General features: G+C 37.7%; 1 protein-coding gene across 1 annotated transcript; it reads right to left on the bottom strand.

Moving 5' to 3' along the window:
- Nucleotides 1-1242: 1242 nt before the first annotated feature.
- LOC149235829 (uncharacterized) lies at nucleotides 1243-6567 on the bottom strand. The gene is made up of 3 exons (XM_089372202.1): nucleotides 6082-6567; nucleotides 3807-4085; nucleotides 1243-2859 (listed from the first exon to the last, which is right to left on the bottom strand). The coding sequence occupies exons 1-3, from the start codon at nucleotides 6286-6288 to the stop codon at nucleotides 1531-1533; spliced, it is 1815 nt and encodes a 604-aa protein (XP_089228328.1). The 5' UTR covers nucleotides 6289-6567; the 3' UTR covers nucleotides 1243-1530.
- Between the last annotated feature and the right edge of the window lie 17960 nt (nucleotides 6568-24527).

Raw genomic sequence — 24527 nt, 5'->3', positions numbered from 1 at the left:
GTGTCAATAAATAAGGTTTAAAGAAGAATAAAATTAAAAGCACAAATCAAACCAGGGAATAAGGGAAAAAGCGGATATAAAACCTGATTCTACTTCTCCCTTATTCCTCAACCCTTTTCATTGAGTGCCCTTTTTCTTTAATTCACTGAGTCACTCTGCCAATCTTTTTATGTTTTCTTTTCCCCTTACATTATGTATTTGCAATAATTCTTATATAATAATAATTCTTCTTTTTCACTTGATTCATTGTAATTGTTTTTCATGTGTTTTTTCCCTCTTACATTTACATTATATTTTTTTGATATTTTTCATTTGCAATCATATATTATAACTAAATTAAATTTCTTAATAATGACTGCAGTGTTCACCTACAACACATTGGTGAAAAATCTCATATTATAACAAGGTGAATTTTTTGAATAAAAACATTATCTCACTTGACATCTCACCTCCAAAAAAATTCAATGATGACCATGCCAAAAGGGCAATGCAAAGAGAAGCGAAGTGCTTTTAGAGAATTAAAAGGTACGCATGGATCTGTGGCGAAGCAAGGAAACCTTCAAAGGGGCAAAACAATAAGAAGTATTTGTGGGCCTGCTAAAATAAAGGATCTAAATCCTACAGAATCCAGTAGCTGCCATTCAAGCCAATGATATCAAGTAAATGTCAGTGAGTATACTCATCCACTGAATATAGACACAAATAAGTGATGGTAGATATGCTAAAACGCTCAAATAAGAAAAGATCAAAGTTTGTGAAGCTAGCAAAGGCTTAAAAACACAAAAACACCAGAGGGAAGAAAATTTGAAAGAAATCAGGATGGGATGGAAAGCCCTTAGGTTCCGTAAGAACTAGAAAGACTATTCACGTTCTAGCAATGAGCATACTAGATTGTATAGCTGAGTATTTTGGATCGTATAGCCATTAATTTAGACATATAAGAAGCGATGGTGGATAATTATTTCTAAAAAAAGGTTTTCAGTGTAAGTTGTGAAAAGACTAAGGGCACAAAACCAGGGTGGGATAGGAGATCTTCAAGTCCCTCACTACTTCAATCCTTCAACATCGAAAAGCAAGTCATGGAGGAGCGAAGAAAAATAATTCCACTTATTCTTAAATTGGATAATATTTTTTAAAAAATAAGGCTTCAATGTTATTTATGCAAAGTAAGAGTCAATGCTAAGAAAGAAACCCGTGAAGAACCAGAAAAGCACGAAAATTAGCAGACATGACAAGCATATGGAGACCATATTTTAGGTGCCAATAATTACATTCTCTCTAAAGAGTTTTTTACACTTTAATACTGAAAACATGTCTCATTTACATCAACTCAATTCAACAGGTCCTCCAACTTTCAGAATACAACCAATGCATGTGCCACAAATCGACTATACATCAATAAATCAAATAACAAATAATTAACCACTCTTATCAATTCATTTGTACACCTTCCAAAATACAAGAGAGGTTTGACTGAGTTCTCTGGCAAACACTAAGATTGAAGAATTGCGATAATAATTCCTAGAGCAGTTACCGACCAAACCAGCCTTTCTGGGGCTGTATTTCACCACCATTCATTAACTTGTCTAAAACAATATTCAGATCCACTGTTTGTCCATTTTCTGTGAGCTTTCGAACCACTACCTTCACTTGATCCCTTGAGAAACCCATTGATGAAACTTTATCTATAACATCATCCACTGGAACCCTGTTTGTAGATGTAGTGCTTCCTGAAGCTGAACTACTTATACTTGTAGCCATGGGTAAAGAACGTTGTACAGGCTTTGCAGTAGGCAATCGTGGATGGCCACTCCCACCACTTGAAGCTGAAGAATCAGACTGAGGTACTCTAAAACGTGGCCCGCTGTAAGACTGAGAATCACCATATACTGGACTTGGACCATAAACTGGATTTAATGGCACAGGGCCACTAGTTCTTCCAAACGAGGGATCATAAGCTTGTTGTCCTCCAATTAATCTTTGAGATGATGGCAAAGGTAGTTGGGAAGGCATAGATTGAGGTTGTTGGCGTGAATTGGACACTCCATAATTTGTAAGCATATATGGAGGTTCTGGTCCATAATTACTCAGAGGTGTAGATGGTGACATTTGTACATGTGGCATTGGTTGAACCATGCCAGGAGGAGGAAGTTCAGATTGACCATATGGAATTGAAGCAACCTGGCTTGATGGTTGTTGCACTTGTGCCATCTGAATTGCATTTGGAGCTCCTTGTTGGACTTGGGAGGGAACTTGATACTCATGTGGTTGAGGACGAGGGGGTGGCAGAGATGTAGAAGATTGAATAGAATTTTGATAAGGTTCATTCGGTACAAAAGAAGTTAAGGGAAGTTCCTGTTTGGGCCCTAGAGATGAAGAGGCATACGATTGTACTGTCTGTTGAGGTTGTGGAGCTGGAAATGCATTAGGTTGTGGAAGGCCTGACAGGTGGGGTTGAGGTTGTGGAGCTGGAAATGCATTAGGTTGTGGAGGGCCTGACAGGTGGGGTTGAGGTTGTGGAGCTGGAAATGCATTAGGTTGTGGAGGGCCTGACAGCTGGGGTTGAGGTTGTGGTGCTGGAAATGCATTATGCTGTGGAGGGCCTGACAGGTGAGGTTGTGGGGGTGATAGTATATTTTGGGCTGGGAGAGAATGAGAAGTTTGTGGCTGTGAGGGAAATGAAGAAAGTTCCGCTGACTGAGGCTTAGCTGAAGGCCCTTGTTGGTATTGACTATCGATAGAGCTAGATTCTAAGCTTTGCTGTGAAGCGGTGCAGTCATAAGGTTGGGATTTCACTTGTTGAGAATAAGCCTCAGCTATTTGTTGCTTGTCACGAAGAATCTGAACCCCTGTTTGAACCTGCAAAAGAAACTAATAATTAACAGCATTTCCCTTATATTAAATGGAAACTCCATATATAGTACAAGTGCAAATAGACTGACACCCTACACAAGTAGCAGGATTTTGAAGAAAGTTTTACATTTTTTGAATGTCCTAATTCTCGAACAATATTTTCAGCATTTCAATATTTTAGTCATAATCCAATTATGTATTCCATTTTTGCTTGTCCATGTTCTAGTTACAATTATAAGGTATCCCTTCCAGACATTGGATGCCAAAAGCTGTTGCAGTCTTCTACAAACATGCAAGGGTAAAGATCAAAAACATCCTGCAAATTTTGGAACCACTTTCTGTGAAAGCTGGAGATAATAACTTAATGCATACAAGCTCTCGTTTGCTTTAAGGCACTTGCAAAAGCATCCATGTAGTACAGTGTACACCCATGTCCCCAAGGTCATCTTTTGATAGAATGAATGTAAATATTGATATTTTTACATTTAGTATTTCTCCTACAAATTTGTTTATAATTTTACTGCATTGAAAAAATTTGAGATGGCAAAAGCATGAAGACACAATTTACAAGACATTTAGCTCCAATTATGTATTTAGGTTTTTTACACATTTTAAGGAATGAAAATAAAGACAAGGAAAATGATGCTAGATAGTAGATACATGTGAAGCATTATTTTATAGCACAATCCTTCGTCCAAGTTGATGAAGCATGATATTTTTCAATGAATCTAACATCATTTACATTATCAAGGGCATGCAAATCATGATATATCAAGGCGTTGAGAAAGCACTCTAATAATTATACATTCTAATATTATAACCTCTGAGATGCAGAAATAGGATGCAAGTAACTTTTCTAATCTATGATATAACAAAGAGACACCAGTCTAGAATGTTTTTAGTTATAAGTTTAACAAAAAGAACCATAAAACATTAAATGAATGACATGTCACCTCTCTTAAAATGTTCTCCAGGGACCTCATCCGTCCATCAGTCTCCCCATGGCTATTGCCAACAGATATTTTCAATTCTCTCACTGAACTTTCCAGATGATGGGTTTTGTGTTCCAGTTTTGTCAATCGCCCGCATATTCCCTCCAGGGCGTTTACCAGATTGTCACCATGTTTCTTCATAGTACTTTCTACTGCTTCTATTGTTGCTGTCTCATAGTGAGCCTTGTCATGTTCCCACTTTGATTGTGCAACTTCTCGATACTCACTAGAACTGTGAATCTGATGAGCATACCATTTACACATAAACAAAATGTTAGCAATTTAATTTAGCTTAACTTTATCCGATGCTTATCTACATATTCTTATTGGTTGTGCCTAGTTAAAGTTCCACTACTGATTTTCCAAATCTCCACCTTTACTGAGTGGGTAATATATATCTAGAGCACAAATTAATTGAGCATTGAGTCACAAGAGAAATCCGTGAAAATAATGTAGCTTGGAAGAGAATAAATAACTAGAAGGAAGCAGAATACAATCAGTAATAAACCTTGAGCATTAATGACAAATAATATATCACTTCTAAAGCTAGCTTGAAAGGCAATGAATAACTAGAAAGAAGCATAATGAAAACAGTAATAAACATCGAGCATTAATGACAAAATATAACTGCTTCTAAAGCTCTAACAAGAATTCTTTGGCCAGCAAATTCATGCAAAACCTACCAATCAATCATCAATGCAAGGACTTAATCTTTACTGTCACCGTGAATACAATACAGCCAATATGCTGTTGTGCTCTATGCAGCACAGAACAGGAGAATGAGGGCCTTTCAGAAGGTGTGGTAATTTTCTGAGTTGAGTCTATGTTTGAGGAAAAAAATTGTCCGCCAAGCTGTTGTCAGCTTGATTTGCTTTGCCACAAAGAAACCAATATGTTATCCAGATATAGACCTACCAACTTAATGTGTAAACAGAGTATAAAACTATCACGACAAGACCGCAAAGCCTGCCTCAATTATCAAATCAATTAGTTGTGTGCTTGTCAGAGTTTCTTGATGAAACACCACGGCAACTGCTACTGAGTTATCAGTATGTCAAACACCATGGTGCTTGGTGTGAGACCTGGGTACACTACAAAACAGCTTGATAATACCAAAAGGATATATTTAAACAGTGATTCACATATAGAATGACGATAAAGCTGCATATAACTTCACAAATTATATGACTACTCTTTCACTCAGCATTCCTTCCATTGCAGATTTACAATAGTATGATTGCGTGGTAGGAATGAACAGGACAACAAAAGTGATTGACATAAAAGGGAATGCACTTTGAAAAATACATGCATGTGATTAAGAAGAATACAATTAAATGGGTGTCAGCCACTGAAGCTTAATTTATACAACTATTCACTAGATAAATATCAAAGCTCAGCTGCTAATACCTCTAACATGTTACGAGAGGATATATGACAGAAGGATAATAGTATTTTCATGACCGATGCTAAAGATGCACAAGAGATATCAAAACGGTTTAATACGGCTAATGGCAAGTCCCAAATATGTTAAATGGAAGTCAACCAAAAAAGTCTCGTATGCCTAGTTTCGTTCTTGTGTGCTCTGAAAACCAACAATCCACAGTGTAATATTATACAGTTGTCTCGTATGCTAGGTTGAATATAGAGGAATGTTATCCAGGTGGAAATAGTATTATCATTCAATGAATTCCAAAATAGTTGCCTGCAATGTCCTATCTATATGTTTTTAATTCACGTTTCCTCCGTGCAAAAGAAATGGCTGCAACTTTCAATTTATCCATCCTCTGACCATCTTGTAAAGCCTTTTAAAAACTGTTCATTTTTTTGGGTGCAAAAACACATGTTTCAGTCTAACTTCAGTTCTTGAGGGTGGGATGTTTTGGGATAACCTAGTGACAAAGCATTGTATTGGGTCTTCCGATTTCTCCAGATCCACAAAACCTAGATAATTTCTGAATCTTTCCTTCCGACTACATCCATAAGGATCCACCGGTCATTCAATTCTTTGCAACCAGACTACAGAGCTTCAATATCGCCCAAACACAAAGTTGAGAATAAATACAAATTTCACAAACGTGCAAAAATAACCTCAAATATAGAAATTCCTTAGTAAATAAACATAACTGGAAAATCACAGAACCAGAAAACGAAATCAAGAAGCAAAAAGACATGACCGCCAGGCGAAGGAACTTAAAAGAGAAACAGAATACACATACGGAATGTTGGAAGTTATTACCGTAGAAGGGTTTTGAGCCTGAGAATTATAAGGGGGAAGCACGATATCCTTCTCAAACCCCAGATCATCCATCAGCTTGACCAATTCACTGCTGCTAATATTGTTATTATTCTGCAGCTGCGGCGGCGATGAGGAGAAAGGGGCAGTGTTGGGATGTAGAAGATCATAAAAGGGCTCGTTCTCAGATCCTGTAATGTGGGCTTCCATTTTCTTGTGACGAGTCTAGGGTTCAGGGTTCGATCCTCGCAGAAGTAGGCGCAAGGAACGCACCAATGACAAAACCCGGAGCGGAGGAATGAAACTGTGTGCAAGAAGTCCCCGATTGATTAGCTGTAAAAATAGACATCGATCGGAGCGCTACTCGACGCCGTAAGTTTTAGAAACCCTGTGGTTCCACATTTCGTGACAAAGCACTCCATATGATCCAGCGATAAGGCTAAACGGGCACTAAAATATATTACAATCATGGGTCGACTTCGATCATGGTTTCGTTTCCATGCTCAAGTGGTTTTGAAGTTCGGAATAAAGTCAAAATCTTTAAAAATACAGAAAATGCATAGAATTTCGAAATACCACACATTTTAAGTCGATCTTAAAAAGTGAAAAAAGAAAAAGCAAATTGAAACTAATATCAATATGATAATTGTATCATTATTATAATATTATTATTTAATTTTAAGGTCACAGTCAAGTCAGCTAGATACTACATTATCCGAGGAATTTAGACTTCTGTGATCCATAATATTGTAAGAAAATCTTCGGCAAAATCACATAACGAATCTTTTGTCGACGCGTTTCGAACCAACCAGTGTGGTTCATCGTCAGGACAAGTTGAAAACCAATCTAGCTTTAGCGTGATTAAATAGAGTGTGCAGAGATCCCAACAGCTACATTCCTAACGGCTAATTTGACCAAGAGACCCTGGTCAAACTACAAACAGTCAATTAATATTACTCGAAAAAGCTATAATTAGGTAAATATTTGGTAAATTTTAGGTGTAATATTCTTATTTTAATTAAGAGGGTTATTATATCCATAATATATTTTATTTATTCATATTTAATTATTATTCAACGAAAAGGTAATCAAACCCTATTATTCTAAGAATTTAGTTATACTAGATAGACGTGTGATAATTAATTAATGGTCTTTGGTAAGTTAGATCTATATCCTATTTAATATTTATTAATTAGATTGGTCACTAAGTTATATAAATTAAGTAAAAGTTTAATAAATAATCTAAATCTTTTATTATTATTCTTAGAGAATTAGTTAAATTAGGTAAATCATAATTACCTAATAATATTTATTCCAAGGTAAATCTATTATTTATAATTTAAGGTCTAATGTTATTGGTACCTAAAGGTTAAAACAATATTCATTAAAAAGGTTTTTATTCCAAATTTATTAAGGTTAACCATGTCATTATTATTTATTATTATTATTTATAAGTTAGGTCTATATCACATTTATTATTTAAGTAGATTGGTCAATAGATTAAAAGTATATTACATAATCTAAATCTTCTTGATAATTAAAAAAAAAAAAAAAAAAAAAATTATTAAACTATTATTCCTAGAGTTTTATCATATTATGTAAATATTATAATCAATATTATGGTAAATCATAACTACTTTTAAACCTAACGGTCACTAATCCAAAATCTATTTTTACTAATAATCCAAGGTTGATATGTTTATTACTAATATTATTGGTATCTTTAAACCTAAAGGTTAAAACAACATTTATTAAAAAAGAATATTTATTCCAAATTTTTATTATTAAGGATCACGATGTCAATATTATTAATTATTAATATTTATAAGGTTTAAAACGCGTTATTTAGGAATTAGTAAAAGGGAAACTTAATTCTAAGGGTAATCTAGAGATAATTAAATGGTATAAATACTAAAATGTCCAATAGTATCATAGACAGGTAAGGTTGATACAATACCAGCCCGAAACAAATCACTAACTCAACCGTACCAAAATAATAGGACAAAACTGTCAAAAGAAAAATAAAGGAGGGGGAAGACAGAAACCCTAAGATCTAACGAAAAGGAAATGAGTAGGCTAAGAAGACAAGGCTGGGACCCAGCAACTGCTAATCTTCCAGCCATCATCCCTATTAAGGTTGATCGGCCTTTTTTCGATCTCCAGGGCCTCTCTAAACTTGCGATGGTGAAAGTGCGCAATTTTGGCAATGACTTGAGCCTCCTCTATACACACAAGATGCATAGTCTTACCCGCATGCTCAGCCAAGGCCGAGGACTTGGTCCTCCCATGTCTCAAGTCAGCCGAATGCTCGCTAATCCGCTGATTAATAGAGCGACCAGTCTCACCAATATAGGGGGTTCCACAGGAACATGGAATGACATAGACGCCCTTCATGTCCTTAGGGTCAATCGGGTCTTTCACTGACCTGAGGGAACCACGGATAGTATTGAGAGGTCTAAAGGTTGTGGGCACATCATACTTCCTCAGAATCCTTGCAATCCTGTCTGTGGTTCCTTGGATGTAAGGAAGGTTCACACCCATGATATGATCATTGGGAACCTTTCGGATAGAAGGCTCCTTCTTGGCCTTGAGGAAGGCTTAGAAGGCATACATACTCTATACAGTGATATGCTCTTAACCATTAGACCCACTCAAGTTGAATGAGGTCAGGCATGGAGGACAAAATGATTTAGGATGAAAGTTATTCTCGAAAAATTAAATTATTAGAAAGGCGGTTAAACTACGTTAAAGTAAATTATTACGAAAGTTATTAAGCTAGTTTAAAGTAAATTATTACAAGGGCGTCTAAGCTAGATCAAGCTTCACATAAACTTGATGATAACATCGCATTGTGGATAGATTATGTTTTTATTCAATAAATAAGTTGACATCAGCCTAGACTTGATCTAATTAAAAATAATAATAATAATAATATTATTATTATTATAAATTTTATTTTTATTTTTATTTTTACTTTTTTATATTAAATGTAAATAGCAAAAAATGGTTTACATGCTTATAAGAAAAATAGTATTAAGACTTATGTTTGGCTAAGAGTTCATCTTCCTCAAAGGTGATGAAATAGGGTAACATCCCAAAACCCAAATATATTTGGCACAAGCATAAACCACGAGCGTATTTTAAGTGCAATGGTTTTCCTTCAATAATAGTAATAAGTCAACTTATATTTATGGATAAAAATTAGTAATGATTGTCCCCACTCCTAATTGACTACTAAGTTATGGTGATCATTTTTACTTTTGAAAATAAAAATAAAAATATTATCTATGCAGTCTAACTAAGAGACAGAAATTGTTTTTTTTTTACTTTTGAAAATAAAAATAAAAATATTATCTATGCAGTCTAACTAAGAGACAAATTGTTTGTTTGTTTTGTTTTGTTTTTTTTTTTTGGTGATTCGGCAATACAATTTCAAGCAAGATTGTGATTTGTTTTTTCAGAGTGAAGGCTTTTGTGAGAAGAGTGAGAAGAGTAATTGTATTCTGGCATTTCCAGAGGATAAACCACACTTATTGGCTAAAAACGTCGACAATAAAAACTTTTGATGTGAGTAATCTGAAAACGTTAGAACAAAATTGTGATTTCTTGTTGTTTAAAATGCGCTTTTGAATGTATAAATGGATTCAACACCCTAAAAAATATATAAATGGATTAAACATCCTAAAAAATATAAAAATGGATTCAGCACCCTAAAAAATGTTTAAGACACTGAAACTTTGTAGATTAAACAACTTAAACTTATGATTTTTAAAAAACTTCCAAGAAAAAGGTCATTTCATCTATTAATTATACTACTCAAAATATCAATCATACAATGAACTCTCATATTATCATGTTATAAGATAATAAAAAACTAACAATCGCCCCTAAAGGTGTAAAGGTACACCGAAGGAATTAAAGTTTGGAATTTCATCTCATCGCGAACAAAGGCCACTGCTTAATGCATGCATGCCCATAAGGTTTGCCAAACTCTCCAATCCAAAAGGAGTCTATCACACCAAACCATTAGAGGTTTCTACATGTGGGAAGTAAATTGGTCGATAAAATCTACATCTTATTGGCCTCAAAGGGGATGGAAGGAAGTGTCACAGGCGTCTGCAAAGCACTCTCCAAGGGAATGCATATGCCTCAACGTCCATTATAAAATAGCCAGGTCTACCCTTATCATAATTCAAGAAGGAACCTAACTATTAAAAATCAAAGAAATTCTTGGGAACAGATTTTTTTCTCTGTAGCGGGGAAATTCTCTACGACAAGCTTCTTCTCAGTGGGTTTCTTCTTTGCCTTCGGAGTCATACGGTTGCACCTAATAGAAAATATGAATTTAGATTAAACAAGAATTGTTTAAACAACAAAGCAAACAAGAGATCATAGATCTTTGTGGAATATTGAAAAATAATGAATTTTCAAAATGGAGACTATTGGATCTGGAATAGAGTTAAAGGACACACAAATTTGGATCTCTGATTGTTGATATTTGGTGTAGTGTTTGAGAGTAGGCATCCATGGCTTTTTAGTTGGATCTAGAGTAAATTTTGCTAGAAAAACAATAGATGCAGCTACTAAAGATGGCAAATACCCAATAAAACTATACTCTAGAAGGGTCAACTCTGCAAGATAATTTTCCAGGAACTCCAACTGTAGGTATTGAACTTGATGACAAACTTGAGCTGCTCAAATAAACCACCTAAGATAACTTTTTATAGTTGGAGACAAAAGCTCGAAATGAAGATGTTGTAGAACATGTGATTCCATTTGCAACACATCATCGCGACAATAGGAATCGCCAGTTATACGACAAAACTGGGCAATCTAAACACCATATTGCAGTTGCAAAGGGATACCACAAGAAAACCAAGGTGAGTTGGATATTTAACTCCCTATAACTGAACTCAACCTTCCCCCAACTCCATTAGCAAGAAAAGTTGAAAATAGTTTTGAATGACAAGTTATCCATCTTGCTGGATTTGAACCAACATCGTTTAAAATCAAACCTGTAGCGAAAGCCCGTCACACCTCAAGGTTATGGGAACTCATGTAACGAAATTCTTGGCATAAGACCAAACTCTGCAGGTTCACGTATAGCCTGAACTGTGTGTAGTCCATGAGGTGGACAGTGGAGATGACGAAAACTACTTATCATCTCCAGTCAAGCAAGACTACAAACACAAAACCCTTTCCATGCATGATTTTTTTACTCAATGGAGGAGGACGAAACAGGGAGACGAGGATTCACTGAGATGAACAATTTATGCCCAGCCAACTCCATAGAGAGAACACCTACAGTGTAATTGTGAAATAAACACAAATTATCAAAAATATTAGCATTAATGTAAAAAAAACTTTATAACATTATTTTCAAAAACTTAACTTCCAAATTAACAAAATTTTTAGTGTGGGATGCTTTATAATCCACATAATCTATTAACTTATAGATAGTAACAATCCTAAGATATATAATGCAATAGATAATAACAATCCTAATGTATATAATTCAAACCATACATATGGTAAAGATGAAAAAAAAAACTTCATATAAATTTTATAGTGAAAATGGACATTTTACAAGTTGTATATATATAACAAGTTTTAAATATATATATAAGAATATTAAAATAAAAGATGAAAAGCATTTTTTCCTTTATAAAGATATTAAATTTAATTTTTAAGCATTTTTTTTAATACTTAATTTATAAAAACATTAAAATTATTTTTTTTAAACATAAAACCAAATTTCACTATTTTTTATTAGATTAAAATAAATAAATAAAAAATTATTACCAAAATATTCAAATTTTAAAAATAAAAATAAAAAACACTATAAATCAGAATTATTACCAAATTATTCCATTATAAAAAATAAAAATAAAGAACACCATAAATCAAAGTTATTAAATTTATAAATTCAATAAAGCAAATTAATATTGGTGGATAATAATGATGATCATCATCTTGATTAAAAGAGATGTTAAATATATATTCACATTTTTAATTTATTAAGAAACTGACCATTCAATTATGATTATATTTTGTTGTTTGGTGAAATTGTCGTATTCGTAATTAATTGTTATTTACAATTAAAGTAGTATATGATCTGATTGGAATTTATTTTCACAAAATGTTATCCTAATTGTGTATATTGTGAATAATTTGTGTATATTGTGAATAATTTTATATCTATCAAAGGTATGGAAAATTTTGTGAATTTGGGTTACAAGAGCTAGATTGATGTGATATTGTTCTTCTTTATTTGTGATATTGTTCTTCTTTATTTGGATATTAACATTATTGTTGTTTTCAATGTCATGTGATATTGTTCTTCTTTATTTGGATATTAACGTTATTGTTGTTTTCAATGTCATACTTTGTGGACCCACTATTAACACTATTGTTGTTTTCCAATGTCATACTTTGTGGACCCACTTTGGTTTGTGGCTGTTATTTATCTGATGTTTATAATAATGGCACAGAATTATCATTCCACCAGCGTATTTTATGATTGAGATTTTATTCTTTATTAATACTTTCCCTCTTATGTGTGTGTGTTTTGATTAGCCTCATATGAATATGAATAGCAAATAGATTGCATTAAAGGTAAAAGTCATGTTTTTTACAATGTGAATATTATACCTTGATTCCCTTTTTAACTTATGGTTATTACTATATGACACCCATAATAATGGCAAAGTCTTATTACTACAATAGCATATTTTATATGGATAAAATTTATACGAAAGAGGTGGTCTAAAGGTAAATGTGATTTTTCAAATCATAGCACTAAGAAACATGTTGGATTTGGCATATAAGACCTTATTGTGGGGATGTGGCTCTCCTACCTCTTAGAGTTTTTACCTTGTGACATAGCTTAAGCATAAGCTACACTTTGTTAATATGTTTGCACATTTATTTGCACACTAAAAGCACTATTATATAGATGCAACCATACTACCCCCTTTTGCTGTCAACCTCATCATATAGGACCAAACACACTTTACCAATATACCTAAACCTCCATTGCCTACATTAAAAGCACCCTAGTGGGGATACATCCACACCCCATTGGGTTTCAACCTCATGACTACACTTTGCCAATCCCCTTACACCTTCATTACCTACATCAAAAGTATCCTTATAGAGATGCACCTAACTTACATATGGACTTTGGAGAAAAATGTGTTTTTTTCACTGACCCTACACTATCCACAAGGGGTGCGCCTTGTTGATTGGTATATTACCATGTTCATTCATAAAGGGGGTTTTTTAATTGTGAAAGATAAAGTCAATATGTTAGGGTCCCACCCTAACCCCCTTATTTATGTAGTGGGATCGAGTCATAGTAAAGAGTCAATAAAGCCCATATTAATAATTGTAAGTGGTTAACCCGCAATTAATGACGGGACCACAGTTAGTTGCAAATGGGCCATGGTATTAGATAGACGGTATTAATAAAACTCATGGTATTGCATGTATGAGTCATATATAAAGGATAGAGACTCCCTGCGAGGAGCATCGTGTCTTATTTTTGTATCGAGCTCTGCTCTATTGGAGGTTGCTCCCTCGAAGAGGCCAGTGAACATTGCTTTCTGAATAATAAAATATTTGTTGTTGTCTCTCACTATTCTATGTTTTGGGTATCTTTCTTCGCACATTCTGTATTTGGGTATATTTTTGCAGGTTAAGAGCATAACAAGTGGTATCAGAGCACTTTCCAGGGTCGGTGGGATCTCCAATTCTTAGCAAAAAAAAATTTGGCTAGAGACGTGTTCTGGCGTCTTTAAACCACGGGATCTGTTGTTGAGCGCATAAACCTGCGGATTTGGGGAGGCATGCACGCAGGAAATACAAGAGGTGGTCATGCTTGTTGGATTCCCTTGTAACCCTTGTGGGTACCCCTTCGAGTTGTAGCGCATTAGACAGAACCGCGTACGAATTGTCTTCCAAGTACCTTTTGGGTATATCGGAAGCCCGTTAGCTCCTCTGCAACCTAGCCATAGATAAACCGTCGGCCGTCTTGCTGCTACAGTACACCGAGAACAGCACTCATAGAGATTACTCTCCCGTACGATAGGGTAGTCGAGTTGTACGGCTAAGGGTACGGTTGATCCCCCTTAGTTAGAGCCCTGAAACATTGGGTCGAGTACTACTGTCAAACCCTTATGTATATTGCGATCTGTAGCACCTGACACTCCTCGAGACCATAGTTCCCTTTTCTATCTTGGGATCACGCATCATCTCTGCCAGATCCGCTCGCGCAAAGGGGTGCAGCAGCAGCAGACATCAGTCTTGCAGTTCCGAGTTAGCAGACCAACCATTCCGATCTATTAGATCCATCAGATCCGCAGCAGCAATCTATTCCGCCGCTCAGAGCTATCCGATCCGCCATTCAGATCTCTCAGATCCACCTGATCTGAGTAGTTGTGTGGGGTTCCTATACCGGGGCATGATTTTCGCAGGACTTTTGGCAGCATTGACATTTTGAGGATTCGGCTACTGCAGTATTCCTAAGGAAGGAGTAAAACTCCGTTAGGAGTTTTCAGAAAAAGTATGAGATCTCCCGAGGCGCTTATTGGTGATCTAGCCCATCAGAATCAGGACGACGAGCTGAGCACAGTGGTACCATTCAATTCTTAGTGAAAAAAAATTTTGGGCGGTCCCAAATTTCAAGAACATCAGGTCGGTGCATGGTAGAAACTAGAGCTCAAGCTATGGCCAATGAGAGGATGGACAAACTTGAACAATCCTTGCAATCCCTCCAAATTCAGCTTGACCGACTAACTAGCATAATCCCGAAGGGCAAGGAGGAAGCCCATGAGGAGGCATATATTGGCAATGGACACAGTGAGGGTGAGTCTAGCCACTCTCTTCACCTCTGGGGCCCCCACCAACAATCCCGTCCGCGACCTCCCAAGTTGGATATGCATAAATTTGATGGTTCTCACCCGGCAACATGGATAGCACAAATGGAGCAGTATTTCAATCTGAATAACATCTTAGATAATGAGACTCAGCTTATGGTGGGGAGCATGTACTTGGACAATGAAAGGTGGCAATGGTGGGAATGGCATCAACGTTGCAATGGAACTTTTGTGACTTGGACCACCTTCAAAAAAGCTCTTACAGAACGCTTTGACCAGGAATCTTCTTTTTTGGGTCGTCTTACTAAGCTTCGATAGACTAGCACAGTGGATGAATATGTTACAAACTTTGAAGCCTTAGCCTTCTGCACTAGGGGTCTCTCATATGTGTTCTACACTAAATGTTTTATCAGCAGTCTTAAAGAAGCCATAAAAGCCCATGTCCTACTGCACCACCCTCCCACATGGACGGAGGCTTGCAAGGTAGCTCGTAACGTGGAACGTGCGTTAGCAGCCCAGTACAGTCGCCCAAATTTCACCGCTAAGGGTCACCCCCCACAGGCTCACAGCACGACTCAAACACTTAAGGTTCAAAAGGTGTCACCTGCAGAAATGGCCGAAAGAAGAAAGCAAGGATTATGTTACTACTGTGATGAAAAATACTCCCCAGGTCATAAATGCAAGGAGCCCAAATTTTTTCAAATTGATGCCACTGATTACAACTCATCGAAGGAAGATCCACCACTGGAGGAACATGAGGCGGTAGAAGAGGACAACCAAAAGGACAATGTCCCTGACGAACCAGTTATTTCGCTGCATGCTTTGGCAGGGATTTCTTCACCTCAAACTCTCAAAATCAGAGGTTTTATTAAACATCGCCCAGTAGTAGTCTTGATTGATAGTGGAAGTACACATAATTTCATCCATCAAAAAGTCGCGGAAGCAGTGCATTGTTTTGTACGAGCAGTTTCTAACTTCCAAGTCCAAATTGCGGATGGGGGCACAATGAAATGTGAAGGCCGCTGTGAAAATGTCAAACTTCAAATGGGGGATTATTAGTTGAAGACCCACATGTTTTCCATACACATGGGAGGGTGCGACATTGTCCTCGATGCTGAATGGCTTCGCACTCTTGGGCCAATCACAATGGATTTCCAAGAGTTATATATGAGTTTTAAGCAGAACAACTCCACACATACCCTCCGTGGACTCCAGGCGGGAGCTCCCTCTATCATCAGCTCACATAGGATGGAAAAATTGCTAAAAAAGGGCCATCATGGAGTTATAGCTCAATTTAATGCCATCCAAGCAGTCGAAACCAAGTCTCTGCCGATTCATCCTGAGATGCAACAGATTTTAAATAACCATCTGCCGGTCTTTGACAAGCCTCATGAGCTTCCACCCTTGAGAGGGGAACATGATCATAGCATCACCTTGGTTCCAGGGGCCCAACCCCCAAATGTGCGCCCATACAGATATCCGTTCACCCAAAAGAATGAAATAGAAAAAATAATCAAGGAACTTTTGGAAGCAGGTGTCATTCGTCCCAGCATTAGTCCTTATTCATCACCGGTGGTCATGGTGCTCAAGAAAGATGGGGAGTGGCGGATGTGTCCAGACTTCAGGGCCCTCAATAAGTTGACAGTCAAAGATAAATTTCCCATCCCGGTGGTTGATGATTTGCTGGATGAACTCAATGGGCTCAATTCTTCACTAAGCTGGATCTTCGCTCAGGCTACCACCAAATTCGCATGAAGGAAGTCGACATTCCAAAGACTGCTTTTCGAACTCATGAAGGCCATTATGAGTTCCTGGTCATGCCATTCGGTCTTTGTAATGCCCCATCTACTTTTCAGAGCCTTATGAACCACCTTCTCAAACCATATCTCAGGAAATTTGTCCTTGTCTTCTTCGATGACATCCTCATCTATAGTTGCACTTGGGCCGCACATCTTCAGCATGTAGATCTACTCTTGCAACTGCTCCGCAAGCATAAATTATTTGTCAAGATGTCCAAGTGTTCGTTTGGCATGGAAGAAGTTGAGTATTTGGGCCACATTGTGGGGCGTGAAGGTGTCAAGGTGGACCCCAAAAAGATCCAAGCAATGCAGGATTGGCCTCAACCTAAGACCTTGAAGAGCCTGAGAGGATTTTTGGGTCTCACAGGCTATTATTGCAAAATGGTCCGCAATTATGGTCGCATAGCGAAGCCCCTCACTCAACTCCTGAAGAAGAATTAATTCTTCTGGAATGAGGACGCACAACAGGCATTTACAGCTCTCAAAAATGCCATGTGTTCCACTCTAGTCTTAGCACTACCTGACTTCACCAAATCTTTTGTCATTGAATGTGATGCTTCGGGTACGGGTATTGGGGCGGTCTTAATGTAGGAAGGGCGACCTTTGGCCTTCACAAGCCAACAACTAAGTGGGAAGAATCTGGGCCAATCTACCTATGAGAAGGAAATGATGGCCATTTTACATGCAGTAGAGACCTGGCGACCTTACTTATTGGGGCGACGTTTCCAAATCCGCACAGGCCATCACAGTCTTAAATATTTTTTGGAGCAACGCCTATCCTCCCCACAACAAAATAAATGGCTCGCCAAAATGTTGGGATATGATTATGAGATCATTTACAAGAAAGGGCAAGAAAATAGTGTAGCAGATGCATTATCTCGCCAATTTGAGGAGGGAAGTACCCTGCTAGCAATTTCCCTCCCCATTCCAAAATGGATTGAAGAGGCTCGCAGGGAATGGTTTTCACATCCCGGGCTCTCCCAACTCATTTCTCAATTGCAGGTAGATCCAAATTCTACCAAGGGCTACTCGTGGCAGGATGAGATTCTTCGCTACAGGGACAGAGTCGTAATATCACCAACATCCACCCTCAAAAGTCGCATTTTGGCATAATTGCACTCATCCCCCATTGCAGGACATTCAAGCTTTCAGAAGACGTATGCTCGCACCAGAAGATCATTTTTTGGACAGGCATGAAAAAGGACATCCTCACTTTTGTAGTAGAATGCGATGTCTGTCAACGCCACAAAGGGGAGACCGTCAAAGCACCAGGCACATTACAACCATTGCCCATCCCGACAGCAATATGGACGGAGGTTTCTATGGATTTCATTACAGGTCTTCCAAAGTCAGGAAACAAGTCAGTCATCATGGTGGTTGTGGACAGACTTTCGAAGTATGCTCATTTCTGCGCCCTACCCCACTCGTTTACACCGACTTTGGTCGCTCAAACTTTCATGGATCAGATCTTCAAATTGCATGGCATGCCCACTTCTATTGTGTCCGATCACGACTCGATCTTCACCAGTAATTTTTGGCAGGAACTCTTCAGGCTACAAGGCACCCAACTAAAACTCAGTACTTCTTATCATCCACAAACGGATGGTCAAACGGAAGCCGTCAACAAATGTCTGGAAACCTACCTTAGGTGTTTCACTTCAGAAAAGCAACATCTTTGGGTACAGTGGTTACCTCTGGCTGAATGGTGGTATAACACCAACTATCATGCCACCACCAAAATGACTCCCTATGAAGCAGTATATGGTCAACTCCCTCCTTCCCCTACTTCTTATATCAAGGGGGGCTCAAAGGTACAAGCAGTGGATCAACTCCTACAAAACCGCGCAATTATGCTCGCCCATCTTAGAGAGAATCTTCATCAAGCTCAAAACCGCATGAAGCAACAGGTAGACCAGCATCGCTCAGAGCGCCAATTTCAAGAAGGGGATCAGGTCTTTTTGAGGCTGCAACCATATAAGCAAACATCACTCAAAGACAAGGGTTGTCAGAAACTATCTCCAAAATTCTACGGACCATATCAAATACTTCAGTGCATTGGAGAAGTAGCCTACAAGCTGGCTTTGCCGCCTACTACAAAAATCCATCTAGTTTTCCATGTCTCATGCCTCAAGAAAGTGATTGGGAACAATTGCATAATTCAAACCAGTCTACCTGAATTGGACGAGGAAGGGTCAATCTGGCTCCAACCTGAACAGGTCCTAGACACACGAGAAAGGCATTTGCGTGGCCGCATGATTAGGGAAGTTCTCGTCAAGTGGAAAGACACCTCTCCGGAAGATGCAACTTGGGAACCAGCCACTATTCTTCAGCAGTTTCCACAGCTTCAACCTTGAGGACAAGGCTATTCTTAAGGGGGAGGGCATGTTAGGGTCCCACCCTAACCCCCTTATTTATGTAGTGGGATCGAGTCATAGTAAAGAGTCAATAAAGCCCATATTAATAATTGTAAGTGGTTAACCCACAATTAATGATGGGACCACAGTTAGTTGCAAATGGGCCATGGTATTAGATAGATGGTATTAATAAAACCCATGGTATTGATCCATGGTATTGCATGTATGAGTCATATATAAAGGATAGAGACTACCTGCGAGGAGAATCGTGTCTTATTTTTCTATCGAGCTCTACTCTATTGGAGCTTGCCCCCTCGAAGAGGCCAGTGAACATTGCTTTCTGAATAATAAAATATTTGCTGTTGTCTCTCACTATTCTATGTTTTGGGTATCTTTCTTTGCACATTCTGTATTTGGGTATATTTTTACAGGTTAAGAGCATAACACAATATATCGTCAGTATTGGGAGGTGGGGATGTGGGGTAGAGGGGAATTATAGGTATTGAGGGTATAAAAAGTGGTATTTATAAAAATAAAGGGGTATTAATAAAAATAGGGGTTCTTTTTATTAGCAAGAGGTACTTGGAGGAGGTTCAACAAAAGGATTTTTTTTTTTGGGGGGGGGGCGGATCTGTCAATATATAGTGAGATTAGAGGTATTCTTTACTATCCCACGAATGCATATGCTATAACACAAGTTGACTAAGTGGAGACCCCATGACACTAGCATTACTTACAATAAATATATTTTTCAATATAAAAGTTAGATTTGGAGTGCAAGTACCTACGTTGATGTGACATTATCCTTCATTACTTTGATACTAACATCATCAAGGGTTTCCATGGTATACCTTGCATTTGAGAAATTTTGACGTCTAAAATGGGCCTCAAAACAAAAATGTACAAAAAAAAAACAACTTTACAAGAGCCAATAGGATTCAAGATGATGATGTCAATAGTGATTCACCATTTTTTGAGTTAAAAATAATTATTAAAAAAAAATTACTTTCTCAAGTCGTATTTTCAACTTATCTTCCTACGATTTTACTCAAATTTTGAGTGGGAGCACTCATTGGATGCAAAATTTAATTCCTCATCCAAGGAGTACCCATGTTGCATACTTTTGATGGACCGTGCAACACAAAAAATGAGAAATACATGAAAAATGTGATTCCAAACACATTTTTTCATGTATTTCACATTTTTCATGTAGTAGGGTCCATCTGAAAGATGCAACATGGGTACTCCTTGGATGGAGAATTAAATTATGCGTTTAACGAGTGCTCTTGCTCAAAATTTGAGTAAAATCGTAGGTAGATAAGTTGAAAATAAGAGTTGAAAATGTAGTTTTTCTTTTTTTTCCCTCTAGAATTTGATGATGTAATCTAATCTTATTTTATTATTTCCATTATTATTTTATAATATTCCATAGGAGGCCCATTTCAAACCTCAAAATTTCTCTTATGTGGACCCTCTTTAACATAGGGCTGTTATGTGTATTGTATCCATAATAATTTCAGATCTTGTCATTTAGATTGTGGTTTAATAATAATTCATTGAGTGTTTACCTCTACTAGCCTAGGATCAATTTCTAAAATTTCACTACTTACACCTCTCTCATACTAAGTTTAATTTATAACATTTCCCTACTTACACTTATCTCTTATACTAGGGAATATTTCATAAATTGACACATCCAAGACTTTTAATCCTCTGCAATAATAATTTAGTGGTTTGTTAATGGTCATTAATAAACTTCATCCCTGGCCTTTGTTTTCCTTCTAATTATTTTCTAATTAATCTGTGGAATAATGTGATGGCATGGGGGCAAGCATGGATTTTGGAGAACACATGGTTATAAGTGTGTTTCGATGGACACTTAAGATCTAGCTATTGAAACATGGTTTGAGCTAGTTGAACCACTCAAGTCTTAACCAAAATAACAACTAAAATATGAGACGCAAATGTTATCAAAGAAGTCTCTCCTCCAAATATGTGAGTTCTTCCACAAGTCTTCCCTTGAATTGAAACAAAAAGAGGGATGGAAAACTATATAGAGACTCATTAGACTGGAAGACAATTAATCTATTAACATACTAGAATGTTAAGAAGATCAGAATGTGTACCTTTTTTTGGAGGTTTGTCCTTGCATGATCCAGGTATGTGTAGCTCCTGAGATCCAAAATTTAGCTCTTGCTACCTATAAGGTATACAGAAACAAAAAAACACCTTTCTCAAGCTTTTCAAGATGATAGAATGTTAATAAAAAACAAATGTAATCTAACTAAGCAAAAGTAGATTAACCACTTTATATATCATGCGTACATAAAATACACAAAATATGGAGGGGAAAACCATGTAGATCTTTTCATTAATAATATGAGAAAGAACATAATAGTTGAATTGGTTTTCTTTGAATTCAAATTATAGGTTGCTCCTCTCTTCTTGTCTTTTCTCCTCCTTGAACATCACAAATATGCAATGAACATAAAAATAGAAAGGAAAGAAGGCAATATATATTTTAATGGCATAAACTAGTTGTTGTAGCGGCTACAACCACCCTCCAAAATTTTGGCTCACATGTAAATTTCAGAGCCTACCATGGATCCTGTGATCGATCATTCCTTGGTCACTTATTGGTAAGCTGAGGATCTCAAGCCCCCTTCCTTGATCTTAAGAGTTGTCGACGGTCTCATCTTTATGTAGCAAGTGTCATATTTGGGCATGGGGATTATTGTTTGTCATGCAAAGGGAAGTTTGTTCTACTACAAGGGGAAATATTTGTGTGTATGAGTTGTTCTCATTACATAGACATGTTTCACACTCACTTCAAGCACTCTTGTCATGAATATTTTTGCATCAATCAGAGTATGTTTTATATGTTATGGATGGTCTATGTTGTATTGATAAGTGTTCGAGTGTGTGATCGTAGTCAAAGTTCTATCACTATTCGCACTAGTTCCATTGATCCCACACTTAGCCAAACTCTCAAGTTCCCTAGCAACTTAGCCTCATCCAGCTTTCTGTAACTACACACTTCGTGTCTACAATCCTCAAGATTTCCCCTTGCTTGTTAGAATTGCATAATACGTAGAGATGCAATGTTGTCCCTTAGTCACCTAATTTGTCTTACATCCAGAAACTATGCAAAGGTTTCCTCCCAATACCCCATCCCGCAACAATGTCTTTCATCCAAAAACTATGCAGTATTGTCCCTTAGTTGCCTAGTCTGTCTTGCATCCAAAAACTACGCAGAGGTGTCCTCCCAAGATCCCATCCTGCAATAGTGTCTTGCATTCAGAAATTGTGTAGTGTTGTCCTCTATTATCCAGTCTATCTTGCATCCAAAACTGCACAGAGGTGTCCTACCAGGACATCATCTCAACAACAATCACTGCTCGCTGAAACTACGCAGATGTATCTCTTAGTGACCACAAGGAATGATGACATGCTAGATGACTCTCAAAGAGTTGAGGAGAAGGACCAAGGAACCCATGTTATGATAGAATATCAAGACCACATGAAAACTTCGTCGAATGCATAACCCTCTAGAGGGTAAGTATGGTAAGCAAATCTCATCTTTTGAAATGCATCTCTTAGTGTAGCTTGAAGTAATGATATCATTTTGTCTTCAATGACATGCATGGTTGCAAGCATTGAAAGCCATTCCATATGTTTCCTCTATGTGTCTTGCTCCCTGTCACTGGTTGGACCACTGGTTGTATTTTAGTATATTGATTACTTTGTCATGCTTGCGATCTTTTTCTGGAAATTTTGAATGTTTGTCTTGTGTGCATGAGTTGTCTTCACTCTGTGAACATCGGTCACACTCACACACAAAGTTGTAAGCACAAGTGTCATCATGGTCATTCGAAGGTCTATCTCAAGTGTTGCACTTGTCACTCTTAGCTTTAAGATAGTCTCACTGAGCACATGTTTTGTCTTGTTAGTATGTGTTGTCTTTTAGTCAAAATATGCTAAGTGTATGATCACATTTTTAGTCTACACAAATTCACTTGCTTTCAATACTTGGTCATTTTCCTAAAAATCTGCTTGACCGGTGAACCTCCTTCAACCGGACCTCCACTGAGATGCACGGCACAGTCTCAGCTCTCACTGGCCCTGCTATGCTACCCAAAAATGCACAATGCTTCAGGTTGTCCTCCGGGTCAGCTACACTACGCAATCTTGGATGTGAGCAACCTGTCTACCTCTCAGAACTACACAGAAGTTGCCTCCAAGCCTGATCCAAATTGTGCTTCCCGCAAGATTATTTATCAAGCCTCCCTCTAGACTACAGAAACTTTCACTGCACTGAGACTTGGGGCTACACTTCTCTCCAAAACTAAGCATACATGCCCAACTATTTACCCTGTTGCCTGCCCTGTACTACCTTCAGAAAATATGCAGAAATGATCAGCAACGCCTTTGCTGCCTTGCTCTGCACTATCTCCAGAAATTGTGCAGTCTTATACGACAGGTCCTCAGTTGTCTTGCTCTACACTACCTCAAGAAGTTGTGCAGAATTCCCAGTTGGTCTGTCTTGTCTTCCTCTTGAAAATTGTGCAACAGTTCCCCTGGACTCTACCTTGTCTTCCTCTCAGGAACTGTGCAGAATTGACCAGCAGTCCCTTTGCATGCATGTTCTGTCTTCCCTTCAGAAATTGAGAAGAAATGCCCAACAACCTTTCTCTGTCTTCCCTCTGGAAACTGCACAGAACTTCCCAACAGTCCCTTTGCAGTGCCGCTCTATCCTCCCTCAAGAAACTGCACCGAAGTTGTTCCTCTCAAGTTCTCATCTTGCAGTTGACACTGGTGACTGTCACTACCTAATTCTGCCTCCTAGTCATCACTATACAATTTTTCCTGACAGTGCAGACCGAGCTCTGGAATCCCTCATGCCAGCATGAGTTGTGATCTACGCAGTTTTAGTGTCATGTCCTCCCTCTCAGTCACCTAGACCCGAACACGGAAAATAATGCATCATGCTACACTAGGATATTTCTAGATTTGATGTCATCCCATCCTAAGTGAATTGCAGGAACAAGTACATTGATGGAACATGGCAAGATGATGAACGGGATGAAGAAGGAGTGCATGCTAGAAGACTTGCTTGCAACTGGACGGATGTACAAAGCACAACAAGCAGCAAGTGAAAGGAGTACATGCACAGAACCATCTTACAAGACCAAGACCATTGGAGACCTCGCAACACCAATTTATGTGAAGGTGAAGACAAAGCACGTCCAAGAACACATTTATCACTTAGCATCGCAACAATTTGACATGGACACCATAGTCAACCAGTACATGTCAACAATGTCATGTCGAGTTGTGTCATGAGTTGTCTCGACCACATCACTACTATGGGCCATACTTATTGTAATGAAATTTAATGTGAAGTGAAATTACAAGTGTCA

The sequence above is a fragment of the Pinus tabuliformis genome, chromosome 8 (genome assembly GCF_031772625.1).
Source record: "Pinus tabuliformis cultivar Carrire ecotype Pingquan chromosome 8, CPIR1, whole genome shotgun sequence".
NCBI classification, from domain to species: domain Eukaryota; kingdom Viridiplantae; phylum Streptophyta; class Pinopsida; order Pinales; family Pinaceae; genus Pinus; species Pinus tabuliformis.
This window is presented reverse-complemented; position numbering and strand designations above follow the sequence as displayed.

Bases quoted from the DNA above. Each gene is read 5' to 3' on its own strand.
- LOC149235829 (XM_089372202.1), bottom strand. From the start codon at position 6,288: ATGGAAGCCCACATTACAGGATCTGAGAACGAGCCCTTTTATGATCTT. The intron at 4,086-6,081 runs GTAATAACTTCC...TATGCTCATCAG, and splicing joins AGGCTCAAAACCCTTCTACG to ATTCACAGTTCTAGTGAGTA. The intron at 2,860-3,806 runs GTGACATGTCAT...TTTCTTTTGCAG, and splicing joins TGGAGAACATTTTAAGAGAG to GTTCAAACAGGGGTTCAGAT.